Here is a 27,292-nt window from a genome sequence, read left to right on the forward strand (position 1 = left end):
GATTGCTCGAAGTTATCTCAATAAACCGGGCGTATTAGCATACTCGTAGAAATTATATAGCCCGGCTGGTAAACACCTCGGATACTTGGTGCCGTGCGTTGGATCGTGTAGCGCGGGATTCGTTTTTGAAGAAAATGTCCGAGTTGAAGGTAAGCTTGCTGTTTTATTTAATTAAATACTGTGCGTGTGTAATATTTAAGCAACGGAGGCCGTTTATTGTCAAGAATAAAAAAATACATTTTCAATTTTATTTACCTACCTAGGTTATGACAGAAATCGGCTAATTCTAAAATTATCCCCTAAAATAATAAATAAATATATTGTGAAATGTAGTATGCATTTCAAATGTAAAAATCAAAAATTATGTTAAATAGTCTAAGTAAAATCGGGCCCTAGTTTATATGTCTGGTGGTATCTAGTTTGTCGAACGTCAACTTTTTGTCGACCAAACTTGCCGCATAATGGGCCCGTAGGTATATAGCCATCTATGTCAGCTGTCAAATTCTCAGCGCGCATTTTTCTTAGACTACTTTTATTTATTTAATAAAATCAATATATTTTGCTGTTGTTTTGTCTAATTAACGCTCTTTAGAGCCAATCCTTTTACTCGAGCGGCCTGTGGGTTAACTATACGAAACGAGCCTACAATGCATTAAAAGTGCAGCACAACAATGCATTCAGAATGCTGTTGGGCTTACCTAGTAGATGTAGTGCATCTGGCATGTTTTGCGAAGCTAGAACAGACGGTTTTCCGGCAATCATGCGCAAGAAAATAGTATCTCTGCTAGGTCGAGTGAGAAGCAGTCCCATCAGTATTCTGAATGTTATTGCTGACAAATATGATAGCCCAATTCTCGCCTATTGGATTGGGCAAATTAAAGGGGTAGCAACTAGCCCTTATTAAATATTAAATGTGTATGTACCTACTTATAACTAATACTAACCTTTAGCTTTAAGTTTAATTTATTTGTTTTAATTTTACTGTTTGTTACTAACAACTATGAAGTCTGTTCTTCGAAATAAAGATATTTTATTTTTATTTTATTTATTTGTCAGTATCTGTCAGGCTTCGGCTCTGAGTTCTCATCTGAGGACCCTCGGCGGCCGGGCGCGCTGCCGGCGGGGCGGAACACCCCGCAGCGCTGCGCCTACGGTCTCTACGCGGAGCAGCTTTCGGGCTCTGCCTTCACCGCGCCGAGGACCGAGAACAGACGCACCTGGTTTTACAGGTAGCCTAAAATTAACAATGTTAACATACAAATTATATGATAGAGCGCTGTTCCGTTCGAGCTGAAATCCTAAATCGCACTATCAAAGTTTTTCATTTCATTTCACAACGAAGTTAAATAGTGAAGAGATTGCACTTTTGATGGCGTTGAATAGGGACTAGGGAGTATTACTGCAATGTTTTGCCGCCAGAGTGTAGTACTATCGACGTAAGTATACCATAGAGTAACTTATACATACTTTACCTTAAACTGTTTTTTGACAAGTTTTCACAGACAATAAAATATGACATTGATACATCAAGGCGGTTTGTTTACAAAGGGCCTACCGGGAAACGCGAAATCGAAGCTCAGCTATCTGCCTCTTTAGGTATCGCTCGAATATGCAAGAGTGATAGAGAGGTTAGATAACAAAATTTCGACTCTCTCGTTTGCGGTAGACCCTTATAGTCCGTCAACCAAATCTTGTCAGTAGCAATGTAAAGCAAACTAAAGTAGGGCAACACTCAAAGAGCAGTATTGCGCTAAGAAAAGCAGCAATGTACATCGAGCCAACAGATTTTTTTTTCCGCTGAGCGCGCCCTGCGTACGTCAATTCAAATTGTCACTCGCGGTTTATTGAAAAAAATTGAAACATGGACGGACAATTTAAAAGCGATGTTAAAACAATGTTAATCAAAATGATGAACAAATTTGAAGATATCAAAAACAACTGCTTATATTCTCTTTGTTCCCTATCTATATGTCTTCTAAGTTTACTAAAATAAAATCATATCAAAATGCAGATAATTAGATAGTGCATATATTTGTTATTTACAATATAATATGCCACTTGTTAATGTAAATTAGTGTACTGTTCTGGATGAATATGACATACCTGTGTAATTTTTTTGATAAGTATATATTGTACAATATACATATTAAAAATAAAACAACTGATATTTGGGTGTTTATTTAATTTAAAGGTAAATAAGATAAGGGTCACTTTTCGACTTGGTTGCGTTGTACACGTACATAAACCGCCATAGGTAAGTATTGTCTGAAAAGATACTACCTACTACGAACGCCTTATATTGGGCAAGATTTAATCCTGCAACAAACATGTATGGATTAGGTAGATATTGCGAAAGAACGGCGATATAATCAAGGCTCTTAATACTGTTTAAAAGGTTTACCTTTGTAAATAGTCACAACTGATTGCTGAAAATATTAGACATGTGGGCCTATGGACGGTTTCCAGGACACAATTTATGGTCTTGTTGGATAGATTTAGGCATACGTTTTAATTTTATTTATGCCTTTTAACCCTAAAACAAAAAAACTGAACATAATCTTAAAAGTTCGAAAGAGTTCTTCCAATACTTGTCATAACCTCAATTTTTAGTAATGTTTACCATCAACGCCAACGGGCATGATTGTACATTGTAGGCCCCTTAGCTTTGCTTATTCTTATTTAATGTATTGGTATTTAATGGTGACAGCAGAAATATCTCTTGAAACAGAAACGATTCAGAATGAAAACAAATAAGGTGACGGCTGTCATTCACGATCCACATTCCACAGATAAAACACAGATGACACGCGTTTTGGAATTATTTGAACACAGTGTTGCTAACCCGCGATTTTTCAAATTTGCCGCCTTTTACTACTGACAAGATTTGGTTGACGGACTTTAGATTGTCACTTATTGTGAGAGTAGCGCCATCTACGCAGAGTTTCGCGTAATATTCTCTATAGGGAACGTATAAGCTCAGCCTAAGCCTGAGCTCATAATTTCCAATATCAATAATAATTCCATTAATTATTATTGATATTGGAAATTATGAGTTCAGGCTTAGGCTGAGCTTATACGTTTAAGTTTTCCTCGCCTTCCTGTCCCAATTACTAGCGGAGATTGTACAGCTTAACATATTGAAAATTAGTACCTTCTTATCAACTTTTAACTTTACTGTACGATTTATGTTTCAGGATCCGACCATCTGTAGTGCACAAACCCTTCAAACGCCTGGATGTCGCCAAACATCTCACCCACAATTGGGACGAACAGGACCCTGACCCTAATCAGGTATATACTATATACTTACCTTTTCCTAAGCCGTGTGTTATACATATTAATTACATAAATGATTGTTATACCTAACAGTACGAGCATAGAGAAATATAGTAAGACAAGAGTGCTCACTCCATACATCGTTCAGACTATTAATTTCAGTGTCTACATCTAGCATCAAGTAGCGGAACTATCAGTACTGCTACTTGACAATAGATGTAGCACCAACCGGAAAGTCTTATCTCAACAGCATAAGACTTTCCGGTCGGTGCTACATCTATTATCAAGTAGCAGTACTGATAGTTCCGCTACTCGATGCTAGATGCTAATAGTCTTTTTGGTACTAAAACTGATGTATGGAATGAGCACTCTATGTATTTTTTTCTCTATGGTACGAGTAAGGAGATGACTATTAATGTGCGAGCAAGGGGTAGGCATTAGAGCAGCGAGTGATTGCTGATTTTAAGAAATCATAAACTATTTGGGTCAATCAACTATTTCTTGTTGTTATTCTGTCCCATCAGCGAGGAGACAATAGTAGCATAGATTGTTAGAAAAACTGATGTACCATGTTCTACTAACATGCTCAGTAGATGTCCCATTATGGAAAGGTCTTATAACTACCATAAAATGCAAGTTTGGTTCATTTAAATACGAAAAACCTAGAATTTTAAGAGTGACCCAGGAGACCGTAACCGTGTGACAAGAAAAAGTTTACTAACCCATTTTTTATATGAAATCCAACGGCTCAAAATTCTCAAAACGACAATCTATTGTTTCAGTCCCGCTGGCTGCCGTTCGATCTACCAACTACCGCAGTGGACTTCGTATCCGGCCTGCACACAGTGTGCGGCGCGGGCGACCCGCGGGCGCGCAACGGACTCGCCATACACGTCTACTTGTGCAACAAGTCTATGGAGCGCAGCGCCTTCTATAGCAGCGATGGAGACCTTCTCATAGGTAAGTCCTAAGAGGTAGACGTCCACAGGGCCGCATCGCGCGCAACGGATTTTAGTATTTTTTGTCTAGAAAGTCACACAAGTGCGTCCACTGATCCGCACCGTGCAATGCAGCCCTGTGGTGAACGTCTACCTATAAACAACGCTGGCGTGTAGACTAAAGGTCGGTTTGCCTAGGATAGCGGTGCCGTCATATAGCGGCCGTTTCCATACTAAATAATACGGCTAAATATCGATGTCGTAGTATTTGTATGGAGACGGCCGCTATATGACGGCACCGCTTTCGGAGGAAACCAAAGCATAAGGGTCGGTTGTACCAAACTGTTCGTATCGTTAAAGAGTCAAATGTGGTTGGTGCAACTGGCCCTAAAGTGGCGTTATTCATAAACGGCTGCTAACTTAATCAGTTGATGATCGTCGTTTGTCCCTATCTGTCGTTATGTCATAGAGAGGGACAAACGATCATCAGCTGATTAACTTAGCAGGCGTTTATGAATAACGCCGTAGGTGTACAGCCCTAGGTGCCTAGCCAAGATGACAATCGTAGATACGCCATACCTGCGAAAAGAATAATAGTATCGGGATGGACAGATGTTACGAAAAATTACGTGAATATTACCTTACTTTAACACTTTCGCAACCGGGCAAAAAACGGCGCACTACCCCAGAAACCAGTCGTCTATATCTGCCTACAAAAAAACCCGCTGGGCATCTGAGCAAACATTACGAGTGCCTACCAGGCGGGTTCTCGGTAGTCAAAGTGTTGTTTCGATTAGCGTTTTCTATCAACGATTAAATTGTCATGTTGACTAGTTCCCCAGTGGACTTTGTGTTCGGCCCTGCACACACTACAGCGCGGGAGACTGCCGAAATAAATCTGTCTAACCTAGCCTACGTCATAGAGAAATATAGTAAGAAAAGAGTGCTCACTCCATACATCAGTTCAGACTATTAATTTCAGTGTCTACATCTAGCATCAAGTAGCGGAACTATCAGTACTGCTACTTGACAATAGATGTAGCACCAACCGGAAAGTCTTATCTCAACAGCATAAGACTTTCCGGTCGTGCTACATCTATTATCAAGTAGCAGTACTGATAGTTCCGCTACTCGATGCTAGATGCTAAGTCTTTTTGGTACTAAAACTGATGTATGGAGTGAGCACTCTATGTATTTTTTTCTCTATGCCTACGTTTATACCTACACACAGGTACGGCTTGAATAGAATTTAATAGACAAATATCGGGGGTCGTCGGTAACGACGGTAACCAAGGTACCAACTTCTATTGTATTCTCGTATTCATATATTTAGTTAGAATCACACATAAGTATGTTCAAGTAGTGGTTTATGGAAATTAAAACACATTGTTTAATTATAGTAAAACTTATAATTATTTTCGAAATACAAAAAATATAAACTAAATATAGCTAGGTACTTATTGAATGTCGCTTTTGCAAACGAAGTACGAGTCATATAATCTATCTCATAATACCTATGTGTATCTAAACTGACCGTATTAACGAGACAACTAATAATTATAAAAAAATCTAAGTTAAAAAATAAGTTTATAATTTTAAAAATTACAAACCGCCTAAACACAGAAAGAAAACAAAACAATTTCCTTATTTCTATTTTTTGAATAATATCAAAAACTTTTGTATAAAACTATAGATATTTATAGCCAATGTTGTCTATGGCACATAGCAATATCAAGTACAAAAAGATACAAGGTGTAATCGGGTAAACTCCAAATCACTTCCGTATGGCGGGTATGTAGGTATGTTATTGCAAAATCGTCCAGTTTACAAGAAAGAGTCAATTTTTGGAATTCCCGGTAGTACCCGAATACACTGCACTTAGTGTTTACTTAGGACCATAGAGAAATATAATAAGACAAGAGTGCTCACTCCATACATCAGTTAGACTATTAATTTCAGTGTCTACATCTAGCATCGAGTAGCGGAACTATCAGTACCGCTACTTGACAATAGATGTAGCACCGACCGGAAAGTCTTATCTCAACAGCATAAGACTTTCCGGTCGGTGCTACATCTATTGTCAAGTAGCAGTACTGATAGTTCCGCTACTCGATGCTAGACGCTAATAGTCTTTTTGGTACCAAAACTGATGTATGGAGTGAGCACTCTATGTATTTTTTTCTCTATGCTTAGGACATATTGTTCCGTTAGTCGTCATTAGATATATCAAAGCAGATATATAATTTTGTTCAGATATTTGTGAACACTTTGGCTGATTCGAGATATCTGATGGTGACTAGGTATACGAATCCCGCCGACACTTTACGTCAACGTCAACAACATAATAAGAAGTGGCACGAACAGTGCAAGGGCGGCCCTCGCTCCTTGTCTAGTAGCTAGGGTTGCCAGATGGTCGGGATTCGGCGGGATTCTCCCGATTTTTAGCATGTGTTCCCGATTCCCGACAAAGTGAAAATTTTCCCGAAAAACAGCTGCACGTTATAAAACAATAATTTCAAGTTCCGAACTGTCGTCGAAAGAGCGAGCGACCCGTGTCGAGCCCGTCAGCGTTATAAAAACGTCTATGGACAGAGCAGCTGACGTAGTGCCAATAATGTAAAAATCGTTGTTTTAATGCAATTACTTCAATTTGAATGTTTTTTGATTTTCCCGACTTAATCTCAAAATCCCGATTTATTTTTATTTTTTCCCGATAATAGCGCCTTTCGATCTGGCAACCCTACTAGTAGCCCAGTTGCACAAATCGCCCGCACAGGCCTCGCAGGTTTCTATGTTTCCCCCTGTTACTTTATCAGGGTCGGAACCCATACAAGAAGTCTGAGTGAGGTTGTGAAAGCCTGACGCGCATGTCCGCATCACAATTTTCACTCCTAACACTGTCAACAGAAAATACATCGACTTTGTGAACCATTAAGCCAGCATTCCGGGAACTTCATTATCAGCACGTACAGCGTTCACTTCACCAAATGTCGGTTCCAAGAGTAAATGCTTATATAAAAAGCGGCCAAGTGCGAGTCGGACTCGCCCATGAAGGGTTCCGTATTTAGGCGATTTATGACGTATTAAAAAAAACTACTTGCTAGATCTCGTTCAAACCAATTTTCGGTGGAAGTTTACATGGTAATGTACATCATATATTTTTTTTAGTTTTATCATTCTCTTATTTTAGAAGTTAGGGGGGGGGGGGACACACATTTTACCACTTTGGAAGTGTCTCTCGCGCAAACTATTCAGTTTAGAAAAAGCGGCCAAGTGCGAGTCGGACTCGCCCATGAAGGGTTCCGTATTTAGGCGATTTATGACGTATAAAAAAAAAACTACTTACTAGATCTCGTTCAAACCAATTTTCGGTGGAAGTTTACATGGTAATGTACATCATATATTTTTTTTAGTTTTATCATTCTCTTATTTTAGAAGTTACGGGGGGGGGGGACACACATTTTACCACTTTGGAAGTGTCTCTCGCGCAAACTATTCAGTTTAGAAAAAAATGATATTAGAAACCTCAATATCATTTTTGAAGACCTATCCATAGATACCCCACACGTATGGGTTTGATGAAAAAAAATTTTTGAGTTTCAGTTCGAAGTATGGGGAACCCCAAAAATTTATTGTTTTTTTTCTATTTTTGTGTCAAAATCTTAATGCGGTTCACAGAATACATCTACTTACCAAGTTTCAACAGTATAGTTCTTATAGTTTCGGAGAAAAGTGGCTGTGACATACGGACGGACAGACAGACGGACAGACAGACGGACAGACAGACAGACAGACATGACGAATCTATAAGGGTTCCGTTTTTTGCCATTTGGCTACGGAACCCTAAAAAATAATATTAGGAACCTCAATATCATTTTTGAAGACCTATCCATAGATACCCCACACGTATGGGTCCGATGAAAAAAAAAATTTTGAGTTTCAGTTCGAAGTATGGGGAACCCCAAAAATGAATTGTTTTTTTTTCTATTTTTGTGTGAAAATCTTAATGCGGTTCACAGAATACATCTACTTACCAAGTTTCAACAGTATAGTTCTTATAGTTTCGGAGAAAAGTGGCTGTGACATACGGACGGACAGACAGACGGACAGACAGACGGACAGACAGACATGACGAATCTATAAGGGTTCCGTTTTTTGCCATTTGGCTACGGAACCCTAAAAACGGCCAAGGCCATTTTGGGTCATGCTCAGTGCAGGGTTCCGTAGTTACCCGTCCGTCACAAAGGGTTGTCTTGAACGGGGTCTTAGTAGGTACCATTTACAGTCAAAGTATTAAATATCGACACGGACAAAGTGCTAACAATATGTATAATACACTACCACTTTATTGCCCATCCCATACATTAAGGTAGTGCGTAAATCTTTTAAAACTTTTTGGCACATTGTCCAAAGGGCCGTGTTTCGCGATAACTCAAAAACTGCTTAACTTATACATCATATGTAAAAGCGAACGCATATTTATGTAACATTAGCATATATTTACACATTATATATTAGGTTTTCTCAATAAATTATTCTCTTCTAATCTATATATGCTCCGTGTACGTGGAAGTAACAACGGTACAGGGGGCCGATTTTTGAATTTCTATCGCTCGATTTCGTCTCTCGAAAATCGGTGGAAAACGGCGAAATGCTGATTTTTGAAATACGAGCGATAGAAATTTGGAATCTAGTGGTATTGACCACTCGTTTTCAATTCTATTAGTAGAATTTAAATGCCTAGTAATGGAGATATTATTGAATGAAATACACGAAATCGAGTGATCGAAATTCAAAAATCGGCCCCCTGGGCGTTATCGCTAGTAGTTTGAACTCCCCCATAGCGACTATAGCGAGACACTGGGGTTGTAAAATGTGATGCAGGAGCAGAAGCAGGGAGATAATACGGATTTACATGTAGGGCCAGACTAAGACGATGTATCAATACTATCAATACATGTTGATATTGTTGATCCGTCCCCCGAGTTGACATTATGAAAACTTACCTTTTCCAGTAATTTTTAGGCAGAACAATTCCAATCCAGGACCAAGTTCATCTGTGTGTTTAGTCCCGTTAGGCAGTAGTTGTAGTGGTCCACCTTTGCAATCCCTCGTGAACATTAGTAAGTCATCTCTTACGAGGGGCGTTCAAAATATTCTCGGTATTGATATCTTACGACCTCTTCTAAAATTTCTTTCGTTACTGGCCGCTAAGGTTTATTCATTGACATTAAAAAAAAGTATAATTCGAACCGAGATAGTCTTTTGTTTTTCTGCAATTGCTGAACAAACATGAACATCATGTGCGAATTGACAATGTTAACTAAATTAGAACATCGATGCGTGATAAAATTCTTGACAAAACAGGGTAAAAATCAAAAAACCATAAAAGAGGAAATGGATTGTGTTTACCGTGAGTCTGCTCCTTCTTTATCTACCATTCAAAAGTGGTCAAGCGAGTTTAAACGCGGAAGGGAGAGTATTGAAGATGACCCTAGACCTGGCCGGCCTGTAGTAGCTACTTCACAAGAAAATATTGATAAAGTGGAAAAACTTATATTGGAAGATGGTCGAGTGAAGGTAAAATCTATAGCACAAGTAACCAATCTCTCTATTGGTACCGTACATGATATTATACATGACCATCTTAATATGTCAAAAGTAAGTGCAAGATGGGTTCCGCGAATGCTGACTCGGCTTCAAAAAGACATGCGTGTAGCTTGTTGTTCCGATTTTATTGACCTGTGCGGTGAAAATCCTGATGAGGTGCTGCAAAGAATAGTTACTGGAGATGAAACCTGGGTTCATCATTATGACCCAGAGAGTAAACAAGAGTCCATGCAGTGGCACATTAAGGGTTCAGCTCATCCCAAGAAGTTCAAGGTCATCCCTTCAGCTGGCAAGGTCATGGCCACGATATTTTGGGATTGTGAAGGAGTATTACTAATCGATTATAAAGAAAAAGGTGTAAATATCACAGGACAGTACTACGCTAACATTCTACGTCAATTAAAGGATGTAATTAAAGAAAAGAGGCGAGGAAAGTTAACCAAAGGTATTCTGCTTCTGCATGACAACGCCCCCGTCCATACTGCTCATATTGCCAAGGCAGCTATTGTTGAATGTGGGTTTAAAACTGTTACTCACCCACCGTATAGTCCGGACTTAGCCCCCAGCGACTTCTTTTTGCTCCCCAATCTTAAAAAGGATCTGCGTGGAAATAAATTTTCTGACGATGAAGCATTGAAGGCGGCAGTGGAGGAGCATTTTTACACGAAAGATAAAAAATATTTTTACGAGGGATTAAAAAAAAAATTGATCGATCTTTTAAGTGTATGAACATAGGGGGGGAGTATATTGAAAAATAAAAATATCAAACTTTTCGTACTTGTTTGTTTTCATTCTCATACCGAGAATATTTTGAATACCCCTCGTATATTAGCGTAATTAGCGGATCCGCGGACACTTTCCCAACATCTGAGGGTTTCTCCTGGAAGTATAGAAATAGTTATTTACAGTACATATGGCACCAGTGCGTAAAATAGCACTTTTCGTGTGTATGTCAAAAGTTTAAAGGGTCATAGGTATGTACTGTAAAACGTTGTATGATACACGTGCGAATAGGTAATTCGCTACTCGTGTCGATTTAAAACACTCCCTTAAGATCGGTTTTCCTAGGATAGCGGTGCCGTCATATAGCGGCCGTCTCCATACTAAATAATATGGCTAAATATGGATGTCGCAGTATTTGTATGGAGACGGCCGCTATATGACGGCACCGCTATCGGAGGAAACCAAAGCTTTAGGTCCGGTTTTTTAATTTATGGCCACTCGTATCGCAAAGAAGATTTTTTATGACCACATGTTGATTGCAATTATTATTTAATTATTGATTAATTTATCGCCACTCGTTTCGAATGGCGTTTTGGATGGTTTTCTTTTATTACAACTTTCCACTGATGCATTTTAAGTGTTACGTTTATAATTACAGTTTTAAAGATACCTAGGTGTAATGGTGTGTGATACATATAGGTACCTATATGTATATATACTACATACTTAATTGTAAATATCTGGTGTTAAGAAGGTGTAATTCGGTATTCAAAATTCGCACAATAAAAAGAATGAGGTACCTAGGTACTTACCATCCTGCAATATTAGTACAGCAATTATTAAAACTAGCAAGAAACGCAAAGAATCCATTACTGTAATAACAAAATACAGGCAAATAAAAATCGCTTAGATACGCGACCTTTCGAATAGATAGGTACTCAACTAATAAAGATCTGTTCTCACTCCTTCAATTGTTTCAAGTGGCTAGTCCAAACTAAAGTGCATGTGTCTTGACTTCCTTGCTGCGTAAGTAAGTTGAAGCGAGGATAACTCTGTCTCTTTCTTTCTTTATTATATAAACAAAAGAACCCATACATTCCGCATACAGGCGGTAAAGTTTGCTGCGTATTATATGTGTAAATATAAGTATGAATGAATAGTTGATGTGGAATACGACTCCTATACTTGGTCAAGCAGATCTTGTCAGTAGAAAAAGGCGGCAAATTTGAAAAATGTAGGCGCGAAAGGATATCGTCCCATTGAAAATTTGAATATCGCGCCTTTTTCTACTGACTAGATTTGCTTGACCATCTATAACTACATCTATGTTATTTTCATTTCTTAAAGGACCTTATTAACTGACTTAAGTACTTATGTGTGATCCCCTAAAGATCGGTTTTCCTAGGATAGCGGTGCCGTCATATAGCGGCCGTCTCCATACTAAATAATACGGCTAAATATGGATGTCGTAGTATTTGTATGGAGACGGCCGCTATACGACGGCACCGCTTTCGGAGGAAACCAAAGCTTAACAGTTTCGATGTTGCCAGATTTCATGTAATTCCCCGAGTACCTAGATGAATGATGTTATTATTACACGACCCGTATTCTGAGTAATGATAATGAATGACATTCGACGCTGACGGAAATGCGATACTTAATTCGGAGTCAGGTTAGGTATGGTATGCAAGGTATGATGAATCTTGGTGACTGCATGTAGGTAGGTAGTATTAGGCAGTGATATTACATATTATAATTATAGATAGGTAGTGTAAGGGTAAAAACACCAGAGCACCATTTTAAACAATATTTATTAGGGAATCACAATAATAATCAGAGTTTTGGACTTAGGTAATACGCGACGCCGATCACGCGCAAAAACCGATCTCTAGATGACAGACGTCATAATGCTGCTCCCAGTGTTGCCGGTTCTCGTAGTGATGTCAAGACCGCTGTTTGACGATGCCGCCTTTTAGCTCGGCCATCGCCTGACCCGACCAGCGCCCCGCAGGTCACTGTCATCAGTGCAGCCACTGAAGTCTGCCACAGCCAACGCAGTCGCAGCAAGCTGGGTCTTCACCAGGTGGATGTAGCCTCCACCAGTTCAATATTATGCGAATTGAACAAGCACCTTTTACGCTCAGCCGATATACAAGCCTTGGTCCTTTTGAATAATTCGACTCGAGTTCCGTTGAAACGGTCTATTTCGTTATTGTCAACTTACACCAAGATATTTAGTTCTATTTCAGTCGAATTGGAGTAAGGGCTTAAGCCGACTGAACCAAATGTAAGAAAGCATGACCAGGCTAGGTACCAAATAATCCGTGGTATGAGAGGTGTTAGGATATGCAAGTCTGCTCAGCACTTGCTTGAAATACACAAAAGGCTTAATTCACGTGCATATGACACCAAGAGGATATAAACACCAATTAATTAATTATGCAAAATAATAAAATATTGCGATGAGCGTGACATCTAGCGGCAGGTAGATAAACCACCCCCTTTTTTTGTAACACCATCTAACATAAATTATTTTCTTGTGAATAACGTCATATAACTTTGAAGGATTTATTAGATTTTGATAAATTTCTAGCATGTATACCCATGCAGCTAACCCAAACCTTCCATTGAGCGGTGCGTTCATACTGACCGCTTAACGTAACAATGACTATTTGTGTCGTTTTAAAAGCAAAGACTTGGAACAAACTCACAATTGGCTTCTCCGTTGTAGGATGTAAGACTCCCTCGCATGCACGCACAAAAATGCGTACAACTCGTGAGAGGCTAACATGGGACACGTCTCATGCATGTGCGGAGCTGCCTAGGCTAGGACACCACTGCCCTTGTAGGCGCAACGACCGTAGAAGTCGGCCCTTCACGATAAGGTTGTCACGGAGCCCGGTGCACGCACTCGCTCCAACTGGGTATTTCGAACAGGCACTCCCTCCAACTCTACTGGATCCGGTACTTCGCCAGCGATCCCTAGAAGGTATAAGTGCAAGCAACCCTTTCAAGGTAACCTTGAGATCATCAGTCTTAAGGTCATTAAAATATCCTTTTGTAAACAAGGTCTCAAGCCAACCTCTCAAGGTCAACAACAAATAGTACGATACGATATAGATAAAACATTCATCGGTAGTAGAAATAATGGTCCTCTTAAGGATAATATCATATCACATGCAATGGTCCGCCTCTTAAAGCCTGCACTGCAGATACCAGGAACAAACTAGCCTGTTAAAGATAGTCTTGTATCACATGCAATGGTCCGCCTCTTAAGGCCTGCAATGCAGATATACCAGTAACAAAATTAGCCTATTAAGGATAATCTAAGCTCACATGCAACGGTCCGCCTTTTAAGGCCTGCATTGCAGCAAATACCAGTAACAACCATCCTCTTAAGGATAGTCTTATATCACATGCAATGGTCCACCTCTTAAGGCCTACACTGCAAATACCAGTAACAACCATGCTCTTAAGGAAAGTCTTATATCACATGCAATGGTCCGCCTCTTAAGGCCTACACTGCAAACACCAGTAACAACCATCCTCTTAAAGATAGTCTTATATGACATGCAATGGTCCGCCTCTTAAAGCCTACACTGCAAATACCAGTAAACAACCATCCTCTTAAGGATAGTCTTATATCACATGCAATGGTCCGCCGTTTAAGGCCTGCACTGCAGATATACCAGTAACAAAATTAGCCTATTAAGGATAATCTAAGCTCACATGCAACGGTCCGCCTTTTAAGGCCTGCATTGCAGCAAATACCAGTAACAACCATCCTCTTAAAGATAGTCTTATATGACATGCAATGGTCCGCCTCTTAAGGCCTACACTGCAAATACCAATAAACAACCATCCTCTTAAGGATAGTCTTATATCACATGCAATGGTCCGCTTCTTAAAGCCTCTGTTGCGATTACCGGCGCCAGGAAGTAGCCTATTAAGGATAGCATCCCTTGCCAAGACTAAAGTAACAGCCCTTCTTAAAGAGCACATAATAATTAAAGCTCTATAGTAGACATTGAAGAGAGTAAGTAATATAAATAAAATAATCACTCAGTTCTCAATCCGAGTGTCTAATAAAATTAATCAAGCACAATGTGTTTATTTTAGTCGGCAAACCCGTTAACAAAACACATAAGTATGACAACAGTAACCCAGTTCTAAATCTGGGATAAAACAAAATCACAACTCGATTCCAAACTCGAGAGTAAGTAATATAAATAAAATAATCACTCAGTTCTCAATCCGAGTGTCTAATAAAATTAATCAAGCACAACGTGTTTATTTTAGTCGCCAAACCTGTTAACAAAACACATAAGTATGACAACAGTAACCCAGTTCTAAATCTGGGATAAACAAAATCACAACTCGATTCCAAACTCGAGAGTAAGTAATATAAATAAAATAATCACTCAGTTCTCAATCCGAGTGTCTAATAAAATTAATCAAGCACAATGTGTTTATTTTAGTCGGCAAACCTGTTAACAAAACACATAAGTATGACAACAGTAACCCAGTTCTAAATCTGGGATAAAACAAAATCACAACTCGATTCCAAACTCGAGTGTAAGTAATATAAATAAAATAATCACTCAGTTCTCAATCCGAGCGTCTAATAAAATTAATCAAGCACAATGTGTTTATTTTAGTCGGCAAACCTGTTAACAAAACACATAAGTATGACAACAGTAACCCAGTTCTAAATCTGGGATAAAACAAAATCACAACTCGATTCCGAACTCGAGAGTAAGTAATATAAATAAAATAATCACTCAGTTCTCAATCCGAGTGTCTCATAAAATTATATCTCAGTTCCTAATCTGAGAATATACTCGTAGTCAGTTCTTAATCTGAAAACGGTACCTGAAATAACAGCATTTGCCCTTAACATGGGAAATATAAAATAATAAGCAGTTGCTACTATGCAACCAATTGTAAATGATCATGTGCAACTTGGCTTGCCTCTTCCGTGCCCCTAAATAAAGGCAACACTCTTACTATACCAACATTGAACTACAGTAGAGCCTGAACAGAAGTTCATGTTATCGAGGTTCCTCTCTTACCCAGGTTCGCCTTATCGAGGTTTCACAAATTGTATTTTTCAACCATCATGAAGTGTATATTGATAATGACCAATCAGTCAAATCATGGCACATATGCTTAAACCATAAAGCTTCCAATCCCAAGACACACATGGTTGATTTTCTCCAGCTGTGCATGTGCATTTTATGTGTAGATAACTCAACACATCATCATCCAGGTTAACTTATACCTGCACAAAACTAAATAATTTTGTTAAATGCCATGCAAGCACACATTGTAAGATAAATGAGTTCATAACATAATAAACCACAATTTATGCATTTTTCAAAACAATGAAATACATACTTAGTGAACCCACAAAATTTGTGAAACATATTATTATTTATAACTTCTGATTTATGAAACCCAGAAGTAATAAAAGTGTACTGTTTATTAATGCAACCGGTACCATAACACACTACAAGTTCAGACAAAAACCGTCAATAACTTCAAACAGTAGCTCATGACATGATATTCTTCGGTCAATGTTCATTAGCAGTGAATGGGTTAAAATAGTTAGCTTTAACCAAGCTATTTACCTTCGTTTAATATTCACCCATAAAACACTTATCGGACTGGAACGTTTAGAGTCCAGTCGCACTTGTATGTAAAAGACATGTATCATGTAGACCGTCAATATCCATATTGACTCCTGAAAGTATTTACCTCGCTTACCATTAGCAACAACCTGCTTTACCAGTGTCATACTCAGCTCAGTAAATATCTTGTTCAATATGTCCATCTCTTTGACAAGATTTTAACCTTGGAAATTCATCAAACTTCATCAGTAATAAAGTTTTGTTATAATGAAATGCATCTGAAACATACTGTTAGATCACAAATGATTATCATTGTCAATAACTCAAACACTTGACAATGTCATGCCAATAACTTTCATTAGTTTGGTAAGTCTGTTTAAATATATGTCTTTGGTTCATTTTATAACATAACATTTTGTGAAAAATATTTGCAATGCAAACTTAAACCAACATCCCAATGAACAAAACAACAACCACAACATACTATAAGCTGTATGCAATTAATTTGTATAAACATTCATAAGATTTTTAATACATAGAACCAATCAATAATATGTACAGACAGAAATTTTCTCAACATCTCAAATGATTTACTGCCTTATTTATCAGTATGTCTGCAGCTTAATGTTAATTGCAAAGATGCAGGAGGTTATATGTGATATGAACTGTCTTTTAAAATATTCAGCCCGAGGAGGCTCCGGAAACATGTAGCGACTACATTTGTCACAGACAATACTAACCAGCTACAAATAAATGTCACCTTTCGCTTATTCATAAAGCGCACTTTACTAACCACACACAGTCAATGTAACACATACTGACCGTTAGTATACATGTAGAACATGAACAAACATTTTATTTCTAAATAAATACCTCATTTTCCATGACATCGGAGTATAGCCACTTATCAACATATTTTCTCCATATATGAATTATGAGCACTAGGACATAATATACCTGGCATCCATAACCAATTAACAAATATTACCCATGTCCATTTGGGTTCATTATAGAGGCCTGACCCGATAGTCACTCTAGTGCGTTCAATGACGGTATGGTCGTTCAATTCAAGAATCATTGCTGTTAAATTTCTGGAAATTACACAAACCAAAAACACACCAACAAAGCATTATTTCAGTTGCAATAAGCATGTGTAATATCACACACACACACACATATGAAACAACAAGTAATTTCTCCTTATCGTTGTTGTAACCAATATTCCAGTGTTTTTGAAAACTTGTAATCTATTTTATTTTGACTGAAAGGATAAAGTATTAAATAGCACTCATTGTTAATCATGAAAGCATAATACCATCATACATATAGCATCAATCAAGGCTAAATTTACATTACCAAACTTGTTTTATATGCTTTTTACTTGAATGTAAATTTTACCACGACACAAACTTTAGAAAATGTTCATAGCATTTTGTTAATATGTCATGTAGACATACTTAATCACATTATGTTATGTATCTGAAAACACATGGATTACAAAAATAACACAACATATAAGTGAGGCAGTGAATATTTACCACTATGGCCCCGGAGCACTGTTAGGTGTTGGATCGACAGACTTCTTACCTGAGTTAACTTTTACCTGAGTTACTCTGTAATCCCAAGGATTTATTTCATTCATACCAATTATCAAAATTCAATTGTACCTAATGGTATCTGTCAGCTTATGTCTTGTGATCTTCTGCTGTGAATATTGTAATACATACATGCCAGCAGCTTTATTACACTGTCAATATGTATTATTTTTGACAGTCATGATCACTGATGTACATAAACTGAAATAGGTATCTGAAATCAAACACAAAACAAGGCAAAGGCACGATAGGTACGCCAGCAGCCAATAGCCGGCATAGGTTAGTTTTGTAGGTTATTCTTGTAGGTATGATTTTGACACCAATCTTGGACTTTGTATGTTTAAGTCCCTAACTGATGAGTGGTGTTGGTGCATTTACTCATTACAATCAGATTAACGATCAGAACAATGAAACAAGGAAGGACTACGCGCGGTAAATTTCGTAATGTCAATTTCGACAAATTATATCGTAGTAGGCGGGAATCCACTATCGCACTTCTGAAGCTGTAAGGGTAAAAACACCAGAGCACCATTTTAAACAATATTTATTAGGGAATCACAATAATAATCAGAGTTTTGGACTTAGGTAATACGCGACGCCGATCACGCGCAAAAACCGATCTCTAGATGACAGACGTCATAATGCTGCTCCCAGTGTTGTCGGTTCTCGTAGTGATGTCAAGACCGCTGTTTGACGATGCCGCCTTTTAGTAGGTTATAGGCGCTTCAAAATTGATGCTATTGTGACGAATGTATTGTGGTCATATAGTAGCCGAAAACACCTTGAAGGGTACACGGAACACGGAAAGGACATGTATAGGTACTTATAGTCACTTTTTTTGGAAAATAAGATTTTCATCTCAAAATCTTAGTTATATATTTTGCTACCACTGTATGATATAGGTATGTAAGACAACTATTTTAAAGACCTGTCACGGAATTAACATACATTTTGACATTGTTCTTTCCGTGTACGCTTCACTTTCTCTAGCCAAGCCTAGTAAAAAGATGTGAATCAAAGATCCCTAAATGAAATTTTCGTAAACATGAATAAATTGCTGTTTAAATGCAAAATTGTACTTTTTCTTACCTTTATGCACAAAAAGAACAGCTATGGCTAAAAGCAGCAGGAAACGCATACTCGTAGAGCCCATTGTGATCGCTATAACACACGAGCACTCGAAATAATTAAAATCTTGAGAAGAAATACTTGAGTTAGGTACAGCTTGAGCGTCCGCTTCGTTCGATACCAAGACGCGTAATATTTTCATTTCCGTACACGGCAGTAGGTAATACTATTACTTATTCTGTGATGTGACGGCGGGAAGAAGTTGATAACTGGCGGGAACAGATTGATAAAAATTGAACCATATGTAATTTTATTTTAAGTTCAAATTTCTTTTAAATTTCTTTAATGAAATATCTCGAGTTATCAGCTTCTTCCCGCCGTGTACGGATGTATTCTAAGAAGCGAATACCGAAAAACAACTTTGACCTCGAAACACATACAACTTTCGGCCCGATTCAAACAATGCTTCTAAGAAGTCACAGCGATACGATACCGATCTGTCAGTGTCAAAAGTATTACCGTTTTTTGGCTCAAGAAATAAATGTCACTTTTGACACCGACAGATCGGTAGTATCGCTGTGACTTCTTATAAGCATTTGTTCCAATCGGACCGTTCAAGTGGTTCAAACCGTTGACAGTTGAAGTTAAACGAGAGTTATCGTGTGTAGAACGCACGGATTTAGAGTTAATAAACTGGATCGAGTACATTGACCAAAAAGTGTGTCCACATGAGAAGTCAAACTAGAGCCCTGCATCTCGTTCTAATTAGGGTGACCATAAGACATCTGTATGTGGGATATTAGGATAACATAACATGGAATATATCAGTAGGGTGTGTCATTTTGTAAATAAAGTGAAAATTTAAGTAGTCAGGTTCTTTTTTTCATTTGTAGTCGGCCTCTTTCGCACTCACTCATGGTATGTTCATAAAGGTAGGCTTCCCTTTTGTCCACTTTAGCTTTTTGAAGTGAAAACTTCTTTAGCGGCACTGGGCACTTTTTGAGGTGAGGAAAAAATGATAAACTAGAGACAGCGTAAGGCGATCACGTGACCGTAAGGGACGTAAGGCGATCACGTGACCGGAAGCCCCGTAAGGTGGCCACTCATAATTTAAATGGCATTTAAATCAATAAAGAAAAACTCAATGTTATTTGACATTTATGTTGCGGACTCCTTTTCAAGACTCTTTACCTATGTTCAAATAATTTGACGTTGTCATGGCAGTATGTAAATAAACATGTCAATGAAAAAGTGTGATCTTATTTGAGAATGATAATAATATATAATAAATAAATAGAATACCTCCGCTAAACGTATGTATCGTGTTACCGGGCGTCGGTAACATAGTGAGGTGAGTTTTCATTTCTATCGGCACTCCCGGAGTGCAACCGTTGTTGCTTGTTTTAAGTGTAAGCGTCATTGAAGATCTGTTTAGCAAATATGACGTTTTTTTAAAGTTGGTGCCTGTTTTCTATTGACGGAAATGTGTCCTACCTATAAAGAATCGATTGCATATATTATATTAATTATATAAACAATTAGACACACCTTTTCCGTAACAAAATATTATGTATAAATGAGAGTCTGTAATATTTAAGGAGTTAAGCACTTTGGTTTTATATTTTGGCAATTTATTCTATAACAAATCTTAAATTAAACATGCCGAAATAAAGACATAATACCTATTAACTTAAACTTACTTTTACATTACCTACGTTAATAATAAGAATTCTGTGAGACCGATTCACAACGTGCCGACATCATAGTCACCCTAATGAGTTTGACAATGTTGTCTTGTATTTTTATAGTAAAATGTAATAATTGTGGCTTTCTTGTGAAACAATATTCCACAATTAGCAATTATTTCACTCCAACAACCTTTAACACAACATTTCTTCACAATTTTTAAGAAATTTCGCATTCACGTGTTTTGAAAAAATGTCATCAAGTTGGGGATACCAATTAATATTTAAAGTTACTAGGTACAAATTCTACCATACTAAAATTTAGGTTTTTTTTGCTGTGTATGCGCTTGGTTTAATCAGTTAATAATATTGGCATCATAATTATTTACAAATTACTTAAAAGATATCAGAACTGTAATCTGAATAAAGCACTAAAATTGTATAAGAAGGTAATTAAATTCAGTAGTTTATTGATATAATTTCTACCACAATGGTATCTTTTTAACATTGGCAACATGTGCGAGTGAGACACAGGGCTCGGGTTTTTCTATCTCAATTGGACCGTTTTCTCTAGTCTGGTACGAACAACTTTCTGTCTCGGTGATAAGGTTCAAATTAGTATGGCAAAAAAAGTGACAACTCGCTCCAGTTTAAAAAATATAACTTCATGGTAGAACGCTGATATAGGGAGCGCTGTTATGGCATTATGTCGAGAAAACAAAAAAAGCTTTTTCACACCACCTATTCGGAAAAGAGCTTTTTCTTCCCTGCTAGGAGGGATCAAAGTGGCACTTTTCCTCCCTGCTAGGAGGGATCAAAGTAACACTTTTCTGTTCTAGCACACTATTTTTAATATTTTGCACATTATTTTTTTAGCTTAAATAATCTGTTTAAGCATCAGAGTGTGTCAACACTAAGATTTTTTATTTTCCTCATAGTTGATGTGAAAAGCAGTAGGTATGTGTCACACGGTATCAAAATTATTTTGTCTTGGGCGTTAACACTTGATCCCTCATTACGCTCAGGATTCTACTTCTTTACTACTTCTCTTATTGTAGAATCCATCGCTTCATTCAGGATTCAATGTATGCCCTTGACGGAAATATATCATTTTGATCCCTTGTAACACATACTACTATTCCGTGCCCAGTCAATGATTTATAACTCATTCCAAAATTAAAGCGCGTACCTTGTGACAAATTGCCTTTAGTCGCGGCTGGACAAGCGAGAAATGTACACATGCTAACGAGCTCCCGCACACCGAAAGAGAAAGAAACGACCTTATGTTTAACAACGAGTGTGACAAAGATGGATGGAATGAGTAAATTAATCAAAAATAACAGATTTCTTCGTAGGCACAGAAATAAATATGGACTATTTTTTGTGCTCCTTAAGTATGAGTATAACCTATCTATAGTTATATAATATAATTGTGCCCAGTGATGAAACCTAGCAGTAGGTAGCCGTAGAAAAGTCGAGCCTCTGTGCCTACATTTTTACAAAATATTTATTAAAAATTACTTATTTGTTCCAGTGCCCCAACAAGGCACGCTGCGGATCACGACGGAGTTCGGTATCATGGAGGTGGCTCCCAACGAGATCGCTGTAGTTCAGCTGGGCATGAGGTTTTCTGTCGCCGTGGATGGGCCATCAAGGTAATACTCACAAGTTGGTCTACTATTATGCTAACTTTTACAGACAAATGGTATTTGGTTTGTACTTATTGAACTTTCCAGATTTTTTGGGAAGCCTAAAAACATTGGTATATAAGTAGAGGCAAATTTAGATGGCTTTTGGATTTTAGACCCAATTCTGATGTTAACATGACTGACTACAGTCTGTCTATTATGAAGTAGCCACCACCGACAGGATGGCTTCTTTTCCTTGTCTGTATGTTTCAAATTCATGTTACGTCATTCGGAGATAACATAACCTGCTGCCTACCTGTACGGTTACCATCAGTTTGTCACTGACATAAACGCCGTCGAGAACGTAATTTACTCTCTATACATCTCGTTTGCACTAATATGCGAGTGCGAGCGAGATGTATAGAAAGTAAATTACGTTCTCGACGGCGTTTATGTCAGTGAAAAACTGATGGTAACCGTACTGCTCGATCAAAAAGAAAATCTCCGAAATAGTAAAAGTCGATTTCTGAACGGATCTTAATACGAGTACCTACCTAAACCCCCATTTAGACGGTTCAGGGAGTATAGTGTATGTAAATGAATTGTTCTACATATTAGTTGTGGTACCTACGTCTCAACTGATTGTTTCTCGACCAGGGGCTATATCCTGGAGGTGTTTGACGGGCACTTCAAGCTCCCGGACCTCGGTCCAATCGGAGCCAACGGCCTGGCTAACCCGCGCGACTTCCTCACACCCGTCGCTAAATATCACGATGAGGATAATATCGGTAAGCGTAGGATTTATTTATTTATTTATTTTAAGGAGAACCAACAGCTACAAACTTTAAATAGATAGTAAGATTAAAAACAGGAAGCCAATTACAGGAACTCACAGGTAGTTACAAAGTATTAAATTTAAAACTAATGCTAGCACCTACGCACACACACATGCGTACAAAAAGAGAAGGAAAAAAAGAGAAAAAAAACATAATTGAAAATGGCAATAGAAGCCTTACAATAGATCCTAAGTTTAGTTGGTTTCATTTAGTTGGTTTCTGTTTATAATTATGAGAAGGCTAATGAAGTGAAATCGTCAATATATGCAATTTTTATTTTTCACTTTATTCTCATAATAATCCTTTTAAACCTACGTTTAAAAGGATTATTACGGGTCCGTTTATATTATGATGCGAAAGTAACTTTGACTGTTACCACTTCACGCCTTCACGACTGAACCGATTTAGATAAAATTAGGTATGACGATATAGTTTGTGCCCGGTAAATTAAGGACACATACCAGGCCCCGTAGCCAACATGCCAATTGCTAACGCTCTGTAGCGAACGAAACGCAACTGTCACACTAATATGGAAGAGTGATAGAGAGACAAAGCGATTCAATGGCGAACCGATAGCGATCGTCACCTTGGCTAGGCCGCCTGATAGTTTTAATCATATTAATCACGAAAACTAGGGCACAAGCTATTAGTACTTAATAACTTCAATTTTTTTTAGATTTCACGATAATCAGCAAATACCAAGGTGCACTGTTCGCGGCACAGCAGCGCCACTCGCCGTTCGACGTGGTGGCGTGGCACGGCAACTACGTGCCCTACAAGTACAACCTCGCCAACTTCATGGTTATCAACTCCGTGTCCTTCGACCACTGCGTAAGTCGCTCTGTACCTACCACAGTTATTGATTGTAAAATATATGTTGTCTAAGAAATAATCATACCCTTGGACTTGACAGCGGAAGATGGCGCAATTTCATAAACGGCAAGTTTTGACAACGAACCAGTTAAGATCGGTTTTCCTAGGATAGCGGTGCCGTCATATAGCGGCCGTCTCCATACTAAATAATACGGCTAAATATGGATGTCGCAGTATTTGTATGGAGACGGCCGCTATATGACGGCACCGCTTTCGGAGGAAACCAAAGCTTTACCGCATAAAATATTGGGAGCCGTACAGCGCCATCTGTATTAGCTATAAATTTCGAGGCACTATATAGAGCGGGTCAGCGGCCTCATTAACGCATTCACGCCAGGCGGGTGCACTATCCGTATTCGGTTATCGCTACAAACGGTTTTTCCATGTTATCGGCTACGCTCGTAGCAAGCGCTGGCACTGAATGTGCACATTCCGGCTTATCCTCTACGTAAAGATTGTATAACCTTAAAGGGCCTAGCTGCTTACTATTAACCTTTTGGACGCCAATGACCGATATATACGCACCGCAGGTCCAACGCCAAACACGCATTAATCGGTCGTAGACCACAGAGCAACATAAACCTAGGTGCATATGCATAAAGTTCAATTTCAGTTTTGACATTTCGGTGACGTGGCGTCAGAGTATCATATCATATCTATATCATATCATATTTATTCATCAACAATACAAAATTGTGTTTGAAGTAAAATAAAATAGGTAACATTTTGGAAATAATATACCTAACAATTATCATATTAATTTTTAGACAAAATACTTACTAATAACACATTTTAGGACAACATTCACGTTATACATAATGAGATCAAATATGGCAGTGACAGCTTTTGTGTTTGACACGGCGTCCAAAAGGTTAATTACGTTTGCCTCCAGGACCCTTCAATATTCACGGTGCTGACGTGTCCGTCGACGAAGCCCGGGGTAGCCATTGCCGACTTCGTCATCTTCCCGCCGCGCTGGTCCGTGCAGGAGAATACTTTCCGGCCACCATATTATCATAGTAAGTTACTAATACCTTATAGCCTCCTAAGGCCCAGCCATACAAACGAAACATTAAAAATTTGCCACTGAAATTTGAACCTAAATTGTAGGAAATAGAGTTGATTTTGCGTTGTTTGAAAATTTAACGAAACAAAGCAAAGCGACTCTGTTCCAATTGTACATGGTTTAAATTACATCGAACTGAATAGGTACTATAGGTAGGACCTTGAACCTTAGGAGGATAGTACACTCAGCAACCGAACGGGCTACGCAGAGTAGTGCCCAAAATGTAAAGCTGTTTTAAAAAGTTCACAAGTTTCACAACGACCACGAGCCCTATTCGAACTAACTTAACTCGTTATCGATATGATAGGAACGTGACACCACTCGTGCTGAATTCCGGTCCTCGCGTTCTACCCGCATTTAACGGTTCCCTACGTTCATGAATGGTCATGACGTAGGGAACCCTATGGAGGGTTACTCTGTTTGCTTGTGATTAGCTTCGTTCTTATTCTCTGGCCCGTGCCTATTAGCCCAATGTTGGCATTGCTGCATTTAGTGCTGACCGTAGACCTACCAGTTTAGGTGAACAATTTATTACCCCAGGAAATTGCATGAGCGAGTTCATGGGGCTGATCCTGGGCGCTTATGAAGCCAAGGAGGGCGGGTTCCTGCCGGGCGGCGCCTCGCTTCACTCCGTGATGACGCCTCACGGGCCGGACGCTCAGTGCTTCACTGCTGCGTCGCAAGCGGAGCTCAAACCGCAGAAGATAGCTGTAGGGACTCAGGTAAGAGGCTAAGGGAGACAGGTTCTTAGTAAGCGTTCCTCGCTACACTCCATGATGACGCCGCACGGGCCGGACGCTCAGTGCTTCAACGCTGCCTCGCGTGCGGAGCTTACACCGCAGAAGATAGCTGTAGGGACTCAGGTAAGAGGCTAAAGGAGAGACAGATTCTTAGTAAGCGTTCCTCGCTACACTCCATGATGACGCCGCACGGGCCGGACGCTCAGTGCTTCACTGCTGCTTCGCGAACGGAGTTTACACCGCAGAAGATAGCTGTAGGGACTCAGGTAAGAGGCTAAAGGAGACAGGTTCTTAGTAAGCGTTCCTCGCTACACTCCATGATGACGCCGCACGGGCCGGACGCTCAGTGCTTCACTGCTGCGTCGCAAGCGGAGCTCAAACCGCAGAAGATAGCTGTAGGGACTCAGGTAAGAGGCTAAAGGAGACAGGTTCTTAGTAAGCGTTCCTCGCTACACTCCATGATGACGCCGCACGGGCCGGACGCTCAGTGCTTTAACGCTGCCTCGCGTGCGGAGCTTACACCGCAGAAGATAGCTGTAGGGACTCAGGTAAGAGGCTAAGGGAGACAGGTTCTTAGTAAGCGTTCCTCGCTACACTCCATGATGACGCCGCACGGGCCGGACGCTCAGTGCTTTAACGCTGCCTCGCGTGCGGAGCTTACACCGCAGAAGATAGCTGTAGGGACTCAGGTAAGAGGCTAAAGGAGACAGGTTCTTAGTAAGCGTTCCTCGCTACACTCCATGATGACGCCGCACGGGCCGGACGCTCAGTGCTTTAACGCTGCCTCGCGTGCGGAGCTTACACCGCAGAAGATAGCTGTAGGGACTCAGGTAAGAGGCTAAGGGAGACAGGTTCTTAGTAAGCGTTCCTCGCTACACTCCATGATGTCGCCGCACGGGCCGGACTCGCAGTGCTTTAACGCTGCCTCGCGTGCGGAGCTTACACCGCAGAAGATAGCTGTAGGGACTCAGGTAAGAGGCTAAGGGAGACAGGTTCTTAGTAAGCGTTCCTCGCTACACTCCATGATGGCGCCGCACGGGCCTAACGCGCAGTGCTTCAACGCTGCCTCGCGAGCGGAGCTTTGCATGGTATTCCATCTGTCCAATGTGTTTGCGTCTCACATTTTGCTTAATGAGAGAGTGAGAGAAGAGTGAGAATAACACCCGCAGAAGCATTACATCGCAGAAGATAGCTGTGGGGACTAAGGTAAGGCGAAAGAGGCAGAAAGCTAAGTTATAGTTTTATGTTGAAAGCCATGCTTTATCAAAGTAAATCCTATCGACAAGAAACGGCATGGCATGGCACAACATGAAGGTACTTATTCTAGTCTACGCACCATATCTGCGGAGAATATGTGCTGTGACTCCCATGCGACTCACAGCTCAGACATCTAAAAGATTGTTTTGATACCATTTTCTGCCGCTGAACCATTCTCAGATAAGTAATTTGATTTCAATGTTATTTTTATTCAGGCCTTCATGTTCGAGTCGTCACTAAGCATGGCCATAACCAAGTGGGGAGCAGAGACGTGTCAGAAACTAGACCCCAAGTATCACGAGTGCTGGCAGGCGCTTCCTAAACTCTTCTCCGATAAGATCAACATTTAGAATAAAGTTCCGCATAA

The 27,292-nt window shown here is 39.3% G+C and overlaps 1 protein-coding gene across 1 annotated transcript; it reads left to right on the plus strand.

The window, feature by feature from the left end:
* LOC134654139 (homogentisate 1,2-dioxygenase) lies at nucleotides 1-27,292 on the plus strand. The gene is made up of 10 exons (XM_063509588.1): nucleotides 1-149; nucleotides 1,057-1,229; nucleotides 3,195-3,291; nucleotides 4,059-4,236; nucleotides 22,060-22,180; nucleotides 22,811-22,941; nucleotides 23,666-23,820; nucleotides 24,755-24,881; nucleotides 25,469-25,650; nucleotides 27,141-27,292. Exons 1-10 carry the CDS (start codon nucleotides 135-137, stop codon nucleotides 27,273-27,275), a joined length of 1,314 nt encoding a protein of 437 aa, XP_063365658.1. The 5' UTR covers nucleotides 1-134; the 3' UTR covers nucleotides 27,276-27,292.

This window comes from Cydia amplana, chromosome 14 (genome assembly GCF_948474715.1).
Source record: "Cydia amplana chromosome 14, ilCydAmpl1.1, whole genome shotgun sequence".
Lineage (NCBI taxonomy): Eukaryota > Metazoa > Arthropoda > Insecta > Lepidoptera > Tortricidae > Cydia > Cydia amplana.

Bases quoted from the DNA above. Each gene is read 5' to 3' on its own strand.
- LOC134654139 (XM_063509588.1), top strand. The intron at 1,230-3,194 runs GTAGCCTAAAAT...TTTATGTTTCAG, and splicing joins AGACGCACCTGGTTTTACAG to GATCCGACCATCTGTAGTGC. The intron at 25,651-27,140 runs GTAAGAGGCTAA...ATTTTTATTCAG, and splicing joins AGATAGCTGTAGGGACTCAG to GCCTTCATGTTCGAGTCGTC.